At 41.7% G+C, this 13,980-nt stretch overlaps 1 protein-coding gene across 1 annotated transcript; it reads left to right on the top strand.

The window, feature by feature from the left end:
* Positions 1-273: 273 nt before the first annotated feature.
* LOC120290166 lies at positions 274-3,571 on the top strand. Its single transcript, XM_039305882.1, has 4 exons — positions 274-565; positions 641-998; positions 1,860-1,968; positions 3,281-3,571. Exons 1-4 carry the CDS (start codon positions 274-276, stop codon positions 3,569-3,571), a joined length of 1,050 nt encoding a protein of 349 aa, XP_039161816.1.
* The last annotated feature ends 10,409 nt before the right edge of the window (positions 3,572-13,980 follow it).

Genomic DNA, 13,980 nt, shown 5'->3' with positions numbered 1-13,980 from the left:
GCTCAAATTTATAATTATGTATTAGAATTGGAAAGTAGGTTTCTATAGAGATTCTGCATAATGAGCGATCCGGAGCAGAGGACTCCTTGAAAGAGGACTATTGCGTTTGTCACTCGAGGTAGGACGTTGATTAGGGTCGGTACCCGAGGTAGAGCGTCGGCTTAGGCTGGCGCGAGAGAAATAGTACCATCGCAGGCTACTACTGGTGTAGCAGCACCCGACGATCCTAGAATAGATTGGATTGTGCAAGCGCTTGAGACGTTGGGGAATATAATGGGACATCAAGTACAAAATCAAGCCGCCGCTGCCACTGCTGTTGCTAATGCCACTGCTGCTACTGCAACCGCACCTGCTAAAGTCCAGCCTGGGAATGTGATTAGGGAGCGATCGATGCACAAGTTAGTAGAGCAATTTCTAAAGTTGAACCCGTTGAGGTTCACGGGAGCAGGCGATCCCGAGGCTGTAACTCTCTGGATCAGAGAGTTAGAGAAGGTCTTCGCACTGCTAAGGTGCTCCAATAAAGACAAGGTAGTCCTGGTGGTCTACCAGTTGCAGGGGAATGCAAGTACCTGGTGGGAAGCCACCAGAGGAAGAGTGTTTCCATAATGTGTGGTTCCGGTGTGGAACGCCTTTGTGGAAGTTTTTAATGGGAAGTACTTCTCTAACTGTGCCAGAGAGCAGAGGATGGCGGAGTTTCAGCGTCTTCGTCAGGGTCTATTGTCAGTAGATCAATGTGAAGCGAAGTTGGCCAAGCCATCCAAGTACGCCCCCAGACTGATAGAGGATATAATAGACAGAGTAAGGAGGTTCAGGGATGGCCTTCGATCGGAGATTAAGGATCTGTTGGTGCCGCTAAATCTGAAGGATTACAACGATCTGTATGAAAGGGCACAGCTGATTGAGAGGAATTTGAATGAGCGAGCCACCGCATCTGGATCGCAATTCGGGTCCAGCAAAGATGGTAATCAGTTCGGGAAGAAACCGATGTTAGGAGGAAGGTATCTTATTCCACCCAACCCAAAAGGTGGGATTGGAAAGTCAATGCTCAACTAGAACAGTGTGTGTCGTTTCTATGGGAGACGACATGGATCAACCCCATGTTTCACAAGAATGGGAGCTTGCTTTGGATATGGCCAACATGGCCACCAAATCAGGGATTGTCCCCGCAGGCCTATGGGATCACAGCTGCTGCTACCACCGATGGGACAGAATAGAGGAAGTGCATCGTAGAACGTAGAGTAGGGCGGATTGAACATCCCTCCAGCACAGGAAATGGTGTATGCTGTCCCCCGACGAGAGGCAGAGGACTCACCAGACGTGGTCACAGGTACAGTCTCGCTAAACGACCATACTACTTATGTTTTATTTGACCCTAAAGATATGCATTCATTTGTTGCTAAGTAGTACGTTAAGTTGGTAAGGTTAAGTCCAGAACCATTGGGGTCAGTCATTAGTATATCCACCCCGTTACAGGATAAGGTGTTGTCTACAGTAAGGTGTCTTGGTTGCAAGTTAGTAATTGGTGAGCGAGAGGAAAGAATAGATTTGATTGTGCTGGCCATGTATGATTTTGATGTGATCATCGATATGGATTAACTCACCAAGCAACGAGCTACAGTAGACTGTTATCATAAATTGATTTAGTTTAACCCGTTAGCGGGTGAAAGTTTCGAGTTTATCGAAAATCAAGGAGGACCCTTGATTACTTTAATCCCCTCGCTTAAGGCAACCCGTTTGTTAGATGTGGGTTGCCAAGGTTATCTGGCAGCTGTGCTAGATACGACAATTGAGGAGTCGAAAATGGAAAGCATTGCAATGGTATAGGAGTTTTCTGATGTGTTTCCGAAAGAATTACTCAGTTTGCCCCTAGAAAGGGAGATTGAGTTCGTGATTGAGTTGGCCTCTGGGATGGAGCCAATCTTTAAGGCTCCTTACCATATGGCATTGTCAAAGTTAAAGGAACTGAAGGTGCAGATGCATGAGTTATTAGATAAAGGATTTATACGTCCTAGTGCATCACCTTAGGGAGTATCAGTTCTATTTATAAGGAAGAAAGATGGTTCGTTGCGCATTTGCATCGACTATCGGCAACTCAATCAAGTGATGATTAAGAACAAGTACCAATTACCGAGGATTGACGATATGTTTGACCAGCTACAAGGAGCGTCAATATTTTCCAAGATCGACCTAAGGACAGGTTACCATCAGCTGAGAATCAAGAAGAAGGATATACCAGAGATGGCTTTTCGTACGCGTTACAACCATTATGAATTTACCGTAATGCTGTTTGGTTTGACCAACGTCCTAGCTGCTTTCATCGATATGATGAATTAAGTATTCAAGAAGTATCTGGATCAGTTTGTGATTGTGTCTATCAACAACATCCTGGTGTACTCGAGAAGTCCAAAGGAGCACGAAAGACATTTAAGAATAGTGCTTCAGACTCTGCGAGAACACGGACTGTACGCCAAGTTCAATAAGTGCGAGTTTTGGTTAACTCGTGTGGCTTTCTTAGGTCATGTGATTTCTGGTGAAGGGATTTCCGCGGAGCCAACTAAGATTGTAGCAGTGATCAACTAGCCAAGACCAACGACAGTGACAGAGATCATGAGTTTCTTGGGATTGGCAGGCTATTACCAACGATTTATGGAAAGATTCTCTGCAATAGCCATGCCACTGACTCAATTGCTAAAGAAGGAAGAGAAGCTCATGTGGACAAATAAGCGCGAGCGTAGTTTCAAAGAGTTTTAAGTAGAAGCTGACTACTGCACCCATGTTGACGATTCCGTCTGGACCTGGAGGGTATGAGATCTTTAGTGATGCGTCATTTGGAGGATTGGGTTGTGTTTTAATGCATCATGGAAGAGTTGTTGTATATGCATCTCGTCAACTGAGGTCTCATGAGTTGAATTATCCGACGCATAACTTAGAACTCGCAGCGATCATCTTCGCTCTGAAGATTTGGAGACATTACTTATGTGGAGAAAGATTCCAAATCTTTACGAACTACCAGAGCCTAAAGTATTTATTCTCTCAGAATGAATTGAACATGAGACATCATCGTTGGATGGAACTTCTTAAAGACTATGACTGCGACATCATGTATCATCTTGAAATAGGTAACAAGGTTGCAGATGCATTAAGTCGAAAGTCATCGATTGTGCATATGGTGATCTAGGAGTGGATCCTACTTGAAGGAGCTCGAGATTTGATTCTCAAATTTGAGGTAGGCCACCTTTCAAGTCTTATAGCCACCCTCAGAATTGAACATGAAGTGCAGATGAGGATCAAAATGTTGCAGTTGACAGATCCTGAGATGCAGAAGATTCTGCATGAAGATGTAGAAAAGAGAAAGGCTGATTTTCAAGTATCTGAAGACGAAACACTAAAGTTTCGTGGAAGATTGTGTGTACCTGATGATGCGGAGCTTAAGGAGGAGATCTTGTCAAAAGCTCATTGTAGCAGCTATAGCATTCATCCAGGCAGTACGAAAATGTATCAGAATCTGCGTCAACGCTATTGGTGGATCGGTATGAAGGTGGATACCGCCAAGTGTCTGACGTGCCACTAAGTGAAAGCATAGCATTGCAAGCTTGGAGAACTTTTACAACCTCGAGATTCCCGAGTGGAAGTGGGAACATATCACAATGGATTTTGTGAAAGGATTTTACATTAAACAGATATGTTGAGTAGCAAGGTATTGATTCCATATGGGTTGTACTTGACATATTGATGAAGTTTGCTCACTTTATCGCCATACGAAAGGATTTTACATTAGACAGATATGTTGAGTTGTACATGCAACAGATAGTTCGTCTGCATAGAGTACTAGTGACGATTATGTCAGATTGAGACCCGAAGTTCACAGCAGCTTTCTGGAAAAGTTTACAAACTGCCTTGGGAACGAAACTACAATACAATACAGCCTATCATCCGCAAACGGATGGCCAACCTGAGAGGACGATTCAAACCCTCGAAGACATGCTAGGAGTTTGTGTGTTGGACTTCAAGGGAAGCTGAGAGGAACAGCTTCATCTAGTTGAGTTCGCCTACAACAACAGTTATCAACAGAGTATTCAAATGGCACCGTTTGAAGCATTGTATGGCAAAGCCTGCAAAACTCCAGTCTGTTGGGACGAAGTTGGAAAGCTTAAAATCACGGGTCTTGAGTTGGTTCAACAATCAATGGATGTTGTCAAAGTCATTCGAGAAAGACTTAAGACCGCTTAGAGTAGCCATAAAAGTTATGCAGATAAGCGGCGGAGACCATTGGAATTCCAAGTTAGTGAACACGTCTTTCTTAAAGTGTCACTGATAAGGGGTACTTCACGCTTCGGCAAGAAAGGGAAGTTAAGTCCAAGGTACGTCGGTCCCTTTGACATTTTGAAATGAATTGGGACTTTGGCGTATCGTCTTGGATTGTCGCCAAGACTTGCGCAAGTGCATGATGTCTTCCACGTGTCGATGTTAAGGAAGTATGAACTTGACCCGACCCACATGCTGAATTTTGAAGAATTAGACATGGACGAAAGAGTGTCGTACATGGAGAGATCGGTTCAGATCATGGATCGAAAGGAGCAAGTGCTGGGTAACAAGACGATCTCTTTAGTTAAAGTGGTCTAGCAACATCACGGAACAAAAGGAGCTACATGTGAAAGTGAAGAATCGATGAGATGTTAATACCCCCACCTTTTTGAAGAAGAATTGTAATGATTCAAATTTCGAGAATGAAATTTTTATAAGAGGGGAAGAGTTGTGACAACCTGAATTTTGACGCTGTCTCGATTATATGAAATGGGCATTTCGTCGATACGCCTATGGTCCTTTTTCTCTGAGCTGATCACTCACGAGTTAGCTAACCTATTAGGTGAATCCGTTAAGGGATATAAACGCGGCAAACTTGAGAATTCGATCGGAAATCGATCGCTCGACCGTAATAATCGGTAAGGGTCAATACGACACCATTATAATTGATTTGTGATTGGATATAGGTCGATTCGATAGAATCATGTAATTGAATTACGGGTGATTCTGCATGGTTGCGAAATTCGCGTCGAACCGCACTAACCCAGTTTTCTATCGATTTTATACTTGGTATCCGTAATTGAAACTCTGCAATTTTTACGACAACCGAGAGTCGCCTACGAGTCGAAAATGCACAAACGTGGATCGAAAATTATTGACCACGGGTCAAACGCTTTAAAATCCCTAAAAGCTACCTGGTAGGTTAGGTTGTACTAAAATAGCGTCCGGTCGATTTTAACCACAAAATTGAATTCAATTTTGGGAAGCAAACGTTCAAGCGTGTCACGATTTATTTTTAAGATCTCGTCTCATCTTTCGGGAAATTTTGTCGAGCCCGGAACTTTTACGGAAAATCAAATTCGGCAAATTTAAAGGGAAGAAATTTGGATGGGCAAAATTAAGGGACTTTTTGGCCTTCAAAATGGACTAATTGGTGAAGAAAATAGGAGGAAATTTGGATGGGCGGCTTCCTTGGTTTATTTGGCCACCGATTTGAATTGTTATGTGAAGAGTTGAAGGGAAATTCATAGGGATTAGCTTCAAGGGAATAATTGGCCACCAAAATGAAGTTTTGTGAAGAAATGAGGAGAAATTGGCCATTGGTTGATGCCTTGACCAAAGTGGCTGAAGACTTTGGAGGCAATGCACTCAAGTGACTTAGATTTTTAGGCTTGGCCCCTATTGGATGTTGCTTGGACTTTCATGGCCCCTTGTCCCCTCTCTCCTTCCCTCCCTTCTTCATGCGCATCCTCCTTCTCTCCTCAGCCGACTCCCCCTTGTAGCAGCTGAACTCCATTTCTCCTCCATTTCCACCGAGCAGCTAACTCCAGTCCAGCAGCTCACCGTCCAAACTTCACACTACCCACCAGCCAGTCACGCCACAACCACAGCCCCACCTCGGCTTCACTTGCACCGCTCAATTGCTCCAGCCCGTTCCTAGATGCCAGCCAGCACCACCCCCAATCTTGTGCGTCCGCCTAGCCACCCGCCACTGGCCCGCTAGCAGCCACCAACTTCATTCAATCGTCTAGCTCGGCGCCTCCGCCTATTGCTGCCGCTAGCTCACTAGCCACCCACCTCAGCCCCACCAAGCCAGCCCGACCAACTCAGTCCAGAACCGATTTTGCAGCCTAAACCGTGAGCCTTGTAGGGCTTTTTCTCCACCGGTTTTGCCTCTGTTGATGGCGTCGTAGTTATGAGTCTTCACCGTCTTCGCGTCGCCGTCGCCGTGAACCCGTCACCGCCCTAATCCGGTGAGTTAACGCCCTAATCTTGGATTATGAAGTTAATTACACTTAGGGGATTAGTTTAGTTCTAATTAGGATCAAGGGTTAATCCTAGTTAGGTGGACTAGTTAGTTGGTTAGTTTTGTTAGATGAAATGGTTAGTTAAGCTAGTTTGGTTAGGAATTAGTTTAGTTAGTCTACCCTAGGTTAGTTAGTTAACTAGGGTTAGTTTGGTTAATCGTGGTTAGTAAACCATGGTTAGTTTAATTAAATTAGATTTATTTAATTTAATTGCAATTTATATATTTAATTATATTTAGCGTAAATTGTGCCGGGATAGCCGGTTAGTGAAATTTATGCTGATTGTCGTGGTTAAATTCATATGTGAAATTGATGGCTTATATGTGAAATTGAGTGCTTGATGGTGATTGGCAATTATTATTGCAAAAATTTGATTTTATGGTATTTAATTAGAAAAATACTGGGTGTCGGGTTTTGATACCAAAGAAATATTTTATTCACTATATAAAATCATGAAATTTTGAAATAGGAAAGTATCACGTTTTATTGTTTGATTTGAAGGTGTGACCACGCATAATTATTTTACCGAGAATTTTTAATATAAAGAAAATTGGCCAAGTCCATTATTTGAAATGGAAGTATTTGAGTGCAAAACACAGTATTCTTGGCCAAGTATGGATGTGTGTGTGGTCACTATTGGAACCCGTCCTGATGCGTTCACGCGGGACGATGCCTGATTAAGTTCGGATGCCCCACGTCAACGAATGCGGATTGCAATAGAGGCTGGGTCAATGCTCCTTTATGGAATGCCATCTAGATGTAGACATTGCCGTGCCCGACGAAGTGGGACATTGCCCGGTTATGCCGGATGATCGCCGACTATTGAGTTGGCCGTGGCCGTTAGGTCGTAAATAACTGGGACACGCCTGAGTGATTAAGATAGCCACGCCTGATTATGGGATAAAATTGTGTGGCACAGAATGGAACGTGCCATAACCGTTTGCGGAATTTTAGTTGATCGCCGAGGATGTGTACGCGCTCGAGGCTCGGGGGCGTGACATTATGATATCGAGATCCCAACAAGTTTCAAGAAGAAGCAACTCCTTTTGTTATTAGTGGAAGAAAAAAAATGATGAAGAAGATGGTATTTAGATTTGTTCAAGGACAATGGCAAGACAGACATGGCAAGCCCATTGAACTAATCTCACCTCCTACAAAGAGTAGAAGAACTCGGGGCTAAGGAAGTGGATCTCAATCATTCTTGCAGAGATTGGTTGAAGAATCATTTAAGGATTTCAATTTGATAGAAGACAAGGAGGATGATCTAGATAGGCTAATTGATAGTCGGACGAAGATCTTGAGGAGGATAAGATTGCATATGACACCGAACTAGGTAGGCTAGAAGTTGAGGAAAATCCCGGGGAATAGCAAGAAAGAGATCCTCAGAAATATGCAAAAAAAAAAAAAAAAAAAAAACAAAGAAATGGGAAGTGGCTGATACTTTTGCATCGATTAAGGATGTGTTGCACGAAGCAATGGCTAGTGTCAATGACCTAACGCTTGCTGTGATGGACAACCCACATTATTTGAACATCCTCGTAATCAAGGAAGTGCATGATCATTTGTGTAACGATCCCAACTTCATCTCTAAGGTCACGAGCGACGAGGGCTATTTTCACGATGTCCCGGGTGCATGCCGTCCCATTCTTTTTTTTATCTTTCGTTAAGCACATGTGGAAGCATTACAAACAACACCTAGACAACAACCAACGGCTAGGAAAATAATTATTTACAAACATACAATTAAATCAGTTACATTTACAAGCCCTTTTTATCATGGCGTATATTTACACCAACTACATCATCTTTGTTCAAAAGGCTAGGGTAAACCTTAACTTCTCTAGCGAGACTGCAACTTCCTCGTGCCTACAATTCTGAAAAACAACAGGGTGAGTCATGGACTCAGTAAGTAAAAAACCCTAATTCTCTACTATAAGGATATCTCATCATCAGAATCTAGTAGATACAACACTCACAATACAATGTCAATGGCAGATCAATAGAAAACTTATTACTATCCTCGACTATATGCAGATGTACATTACAGTATACTTCAATGTTTGCTTACCTTTGGCATATCAATGAACACATCAACATATCATGCTTATGCATATACCGACATTCATGCAAATTCATTTATCGTCGTTCTGACTTAACCAAGCCCTCTCGGCTCAACCGAGGCATCCAGCTTCAAGCTAGGAATCCCGTTCAATGAGGGCATCGGCCTCAACCGAGGTATCCCTGCGCTAGCTCACCAAGGCATCCGTGCTCAACCCCTGGTATCTTGGCTCAACGGGGCATCTTAGGGCTAGCTTACTCGAGGCATCCGAGCTTAAACCCAAGCATCCTGGCTCAACCAGAGCATCTCGTTTAATGAACAAGGCATTGCTAGCAACGCTATGTGGCGACAAGTGCTTTTTTCTCTTTAAGTGCATACACAACTGCATCAGCACAAGCCAGCTTTTTTCATCTTTATCTTAGCCAACATATGCAAGGCCCAAGGGGCATGCTCATTCAAGTGAGTGTGTCATGACCCTCAACATCATATTATAAAATATGCCGGGAACAATTCTTGGTTTGTGGCTTGAGTCGCATGCTTAGGCTATCGCGACTTGACGTTGATTTCAAGCCGAGCAAAACTTGACCTCGTCCAGGCATGAACACACTCAAGCATGCAAATGTGAGCAAACACATAAAAGAACATTACAACATACACAGGGCTTATATGGGTGAGCACACCACAAAACTCAACGATGTAGGCTATTGCCCTAGCCAAGAGTTAGAGATTCTACTTACAACTTTTGAGCCTAGCACCAAGATGCTCCTTTAGTGACTGGACGAATCCTAAGGCGGCTTGGAGGAGAAAGATGTGAAAGAGAGGAGAGAAAGGGAGAGGAAAGGAGAGAATGGTTAAGCCTCCAAAATGTGAGGATGCCTTTTCCTATTTAAAGGTCTCCTCCTCTTCAATTATTGGTGCAAATCTCATAATTAAGCCTAAGGAATGAGTTGGCCTATCGAGTCTCCTTAGTTGGCGTTTTCATGCTTATTCGTATTTGATTGTGATTGCTCCATCTATTTACTTACCCTCCAAGGCTCACTTTAGGCTTATGATGTGCCTATGATCCTAGGGGACACATAAGCCCTTGATGCCTAATGTCTTCTGATTGGTTGGCCTTTGCCTTGTTCACCAAGGCTATCATTTAGCTCATCATAACCTAAGATTCTAGAGGAGACCTAAGCTACGAGTCATCGAGTTCTTCTCTTAGGAAAATCTCAAGCCATCATTACCAAATCTTCAAGTGGACACCTAGGCTTATGAGGTGGAGATCTAATGACTTAGTGTCATCATTTAAGGCCTTGCTTTGTCTCCATTTCCTTGAACCACATTAGCACTTAGCTCATTATTAAGGGGACAACTCATTATGGATAGGTGGCACTCTAAAAGATAGGTGGCATCAAGGCTATAGGATAGCCATAAGTAGTTTCAAATATGTCCAATTTTTATTGAAACACTTGACTTGGATACTTTGCTTAATTCCCTGCAAATCCTTGGTAATCATGACCATATCTAGAAAATCTATGTGGAATAATAAGTCAACATCCTTCATGAAAAAGCTATGGTGTTCTAGAGAATTCCATTTTGTCTATTTCTTCCTCAAGAAAGTTGCCTAGAGAATTTTGTTGTCTAAGTTGGTCTTGGGGGTGGGAGAAGGGATCATTAGGTATACCTCAAAAAAATAGAATCACACACACCCGAGGTTCGACATTATGTCCCATATTTGCCCAAACCGAATCACTTTGGATGGTCGGTCGGCCAATAGGGTTGGTTGTCCTTTGATCGGTTTGAAACCAATCCTAAGGCTACCCATGGCCTAGCACTAAGCCAAGGCACTCATGGACCTTAGAATTAGTGACAAATAGCCGAGTCTATCCCTCGGCTCATTTCGATCAAAGACCCGATCTACCGATAGGGTTCATGGTCGGCACACGATCCATGATTGAACATCACCAATTCGAGATTTTGTTTCGATCACTAAGAATAAAATAGGAATGATGCATTTTTTGGTCATAAAGACAAGTCGCATTTGATCAATTCGGATCACCGTGTATCGATGCATAACCGGGTGGAATCACTCACACCGAAGGTGGATCGGGTTGGATTAACCCATAATCATCTCGCCAATCCAAAATCAAAGTGACCAATTCTCATGATCAAAAGTCATCTTATGAGCCGGTGATCATATCCCATCGGTATGGTTGGTAGAAAATTCGGGGCTGACACCTCGACCGATTCGTGAACGGTCGGTGGCCGCTGGTCGATCAAACCATGATCAATCCGTGATTCCTTGCCGATCGAACCGATCAATCCATGGCCAATAGCGCATGATCGATCCTTTTTGGACCTTATGGCCGATCCTTATGGGGTCAAAATCGGGTGTTGCAAGTTGTAAGGAGACCAATGCTGGAAGAAGTACCCCTAGAATCTAGATGACAATCTAGAGGCTCTCACAGAACAAGTTTAGACTGCTACTTCTATTGCATATGAGAATGTTGTGGTTGTGGACAAGGAAGCAGATGCAAGAGGAGAACCAGAAGCTGACAAGGATGCTTCAATTGAGGGGTAGCACGTTCGTGCTATAAGTGGCCGAGGAAACAAAGTAGGGTGGAAAGAAGGAAAGCATGATCCATCTGTTGAGATCATTCCTAAACTAGAGGTTGCTGTAGATTTGAATGAAAATATTCTTAGTGCACTGAAGGAACTCAAAAATAAGATCAAGGAGATGAACTATTAGATCAAAAGGCTTATGCAGGATGGGGACAGAAGATTTAAGAAACTTGAGACTGCCATCAACCACATGAGTCACTATGTTCTTGTATTCATGCCTCTATATGATATCCTCCTTCAAGCCCTCAAGTTTAAGGGTGTCAAAAAATCTAACTGAAAATCAAACCAAAATGTTCGTTTTTCCAGTTTGGTTCTCATAAAAACCAAAAAAATTTTAATCGATTTGGTTCTTATTGTTCGGTTAAGAACCAAACCGATAAAATTTTAAAAATAAAATCATTTTTTTCTTTTTTTCTTTTTTATTTTCTTCTTCTTCTTCTTCTTTTTCTTTCAGCCACAGAGAACCGGCCAATGAAGAAGAAGAAGAAGAAGAAAAATAATTAAAAATTTGATATTTAAAAAAATAAAAAATTAATTGAAAAGGGTGCATGTAGAGAAAAACAACAAAACAAAAACAAAAATAAAAGTAAAAACAGAAAAATCAAACCAAACCAAAATGAATTGAACCGAGATTTCGGTTTGGTTCACTTTTAGTTCGAATCGAATGTCGATTCAGTTCAATAAATTTTCTTATCGGTTCGGTTGCCCGATTTTCCAAAATCCGAACCGAACAAACCACTTTACACCTTTACTCAAGCTTAAGACCCTAACCAGCTCTCAACCTCAAAATAATCTTTTCAATTTCTTTTCAAAATTTCTAAGATAATTTCGTTTTGTGTTGGCTTGTTTTTCTGTTTGACTTATCAGCTTGCTTGAGGTGTTTTTTTTTTTTTTTTTTGGATTTTTCTACAAATGGACGTTACTAAGTATTGAACTTATTGGTTTGCTATTATGGTTTGGTTGCTACTAAGGTTTTTTACTATTGCCATTATTATCTTTTGTGTTGTTAACAAAAAGGGAAGAATTGAAGATTTTGATGCGATGCGATTCTTATTCTAAGGATTTTTTTTTTTTTTTTTGCAAGACTAATTAAATCTTTCCTATCCTTATTTAAAATATCTATAAAAATATCAATTACTATATCTTTCATTCTTATAGATCAAATTTGCACTCTAAATACAAATGCTATTTTCATAGCTTCATCAAAATAAATTCTTTTTAAAATCGATTCTCATTGTAATAAGTTTTGTCATCATCAAAATGGGGAGATTATTGAGGAGAATTCTCTTACTAGTTTTGATGATTAACAAAACTTTCTTTGATTCTGATGATAAGATTTTCTAGGTGAAAACTCTGATGAGCACCTTTAGACATTAGTCATTAGACTAAGAGAATCAAACTCTAAGTCTTGAAGGAATTCATATCTTTGATATTTGATTATCATAGTATTGTTCTAGAAGACAATCCTCATGCAACGGCTAGAAAATTGGTGGATTTCTAGTTATAATTAAGAGACTTATCCAAAAAGAAAAGAATATCAAATCCAATCTCTTAAGACAGATTTTAGCGAATCTTGGATAAATCAATCTACAAAAGGCGAAATACTCTTTCCAAGTGAAACACTTTTCTTATGGAAACTTCATCAATCATATGGATGGCAAAATCAACGAGACTTCAATCTTGGCAACCTTGAAGTTATCCGATCTTCGACAATGTTCGGTTTAATAGGAAGATTGGCTAAGCAATCCTCTAAGGAAATGTCCAAACAGTCAGCTTGGATACGAGAGGATTATATAAGAATAGTCGAGACACTTAAAGGAATAGAGAGCTGAAAATATGAAGTCTATGATTCCTAAGTTTTTTTTTTTTTTTTTTGGTAAGATGAAGATTATATTGAGCTTTGGACAAATGTACAAAGATCGGCGCCAAAAAACTCACGCTTTCTAGAAGCTAAAAGCAAGAAGAGTGAGAGGGAGCCGATAAAAGGTACAAGCAACACACCGAAGGACTACAACGGCCAAACACCGAAGAAACCCACAACTACAAAACTCGGTAGACCATAAACCACAACGAATAGAAAGCTGAAGTAGTTGGGTAGCCGGTGAAGTAGTAGGCACGAGTAGACCTAGGAGGGGAGCGACGATCAATGAAAAATCGAGGGGCTCCAGGCCCCATCCTCTCTGGAATCTTGTGTTCTTGGAGAGACTGGAACATTAGAAAAAGTTAAGGCTTTGTCCTTAACTAGCTTGATTAGGTGATTCTTCATCGCCGAGACAACGAAAGCTTCCCCTCTGAAGATGATATTATTCCTCTTTTTTCCAAATAAGGTAACACAAGGCACCAAACGAGAACTGAGCAATCGAATGGTAGAAGTCTTTACCTTTCAAGAATTTCAAGGCCCAAGAGAGGTTATCTTTCCATGATCCATTGCGCCAAGGACGATTATACCCGGCCGTGCAAAAAAAAAAAAAAAAACTAGATTTGTAGAAATGGGGCAATTGAAGAACAAATGGTCAATTGAGTCTCGGCAAGACCCCGTAGCACAAAAGACTTCATAATCAATCCCATGATAGGATAGGAGAAGCATTTTAGTAGGAAAACGATTCTTAGAGATTAACCACGAGGTTGAATTGGAATCTAGGTGCAATAGTGTTGTCCCAAACGAAGGTCGCCCAAGGAACGCATCCTTCTTCATTATGATAATATTCCAAGTTGAAGTGACGGAGAAGGAGCCGAAGGAATCACCCCACGGAGAACCTATCATGGGATAGGGAGAGGTCGGGAGGATGAGTCCCAATCTTCCAAAAGGGATCTAAGAACACCGAGTAAAAACCACCGCAAAGCTCGAAGCTCCATACCGTCCATAAGAGAAGCTGGTACGAAAGAGTCTAGGGGGCCACGAAGAAGCCAATGATCATGCCATAAGGAAACCGAGAGACCATTTCCAATTTTCCGTAAGAAAGAAAGACGGGAATCTCTTCT

This window comes from Eucalyptus grandis, chromosome 2, assembly GCF_016545825.1.
Source record: "Eucalyptus grandis isolate ANBG69807.140 chromosome 2, ASM1654582v1, whole genome shotgun sequence".
In the NCBI taxonomy this organism is placed as follows: Eukaryota; Viridiplantae; Streptophyta; class Magnoliopsida; order Myrtales; family Myrtaceae; genus Eucalyptus; species Eucalyptus grandis.
This window is presented reverse-complemented; position numbering and strand designations above follow the sequence as displayed.

Coding starts and splice junctions, on each gene's coding strand:
- LOC120290166 (XM_039305882.1), top strand. CDS start 274: ATGGGACATCAAGTACAAAATCAAGCCGCCGCTGCCACTGCTGTTGCT. Junction 999..1,859: donor AAACCGATGTTAGGAGGAAG/GTATCTTATTCC, acceptor AGAATTACTCAG/TTTGCCCCTAGAAAGGGAGA. Junction 1,969..3,280: donor CAAAGTTAAAGGAACTGAAG/GTGCAGATGCAT, acceptor CATGAAGTGCAG/ATGAGGATCAAAATGTTGCA.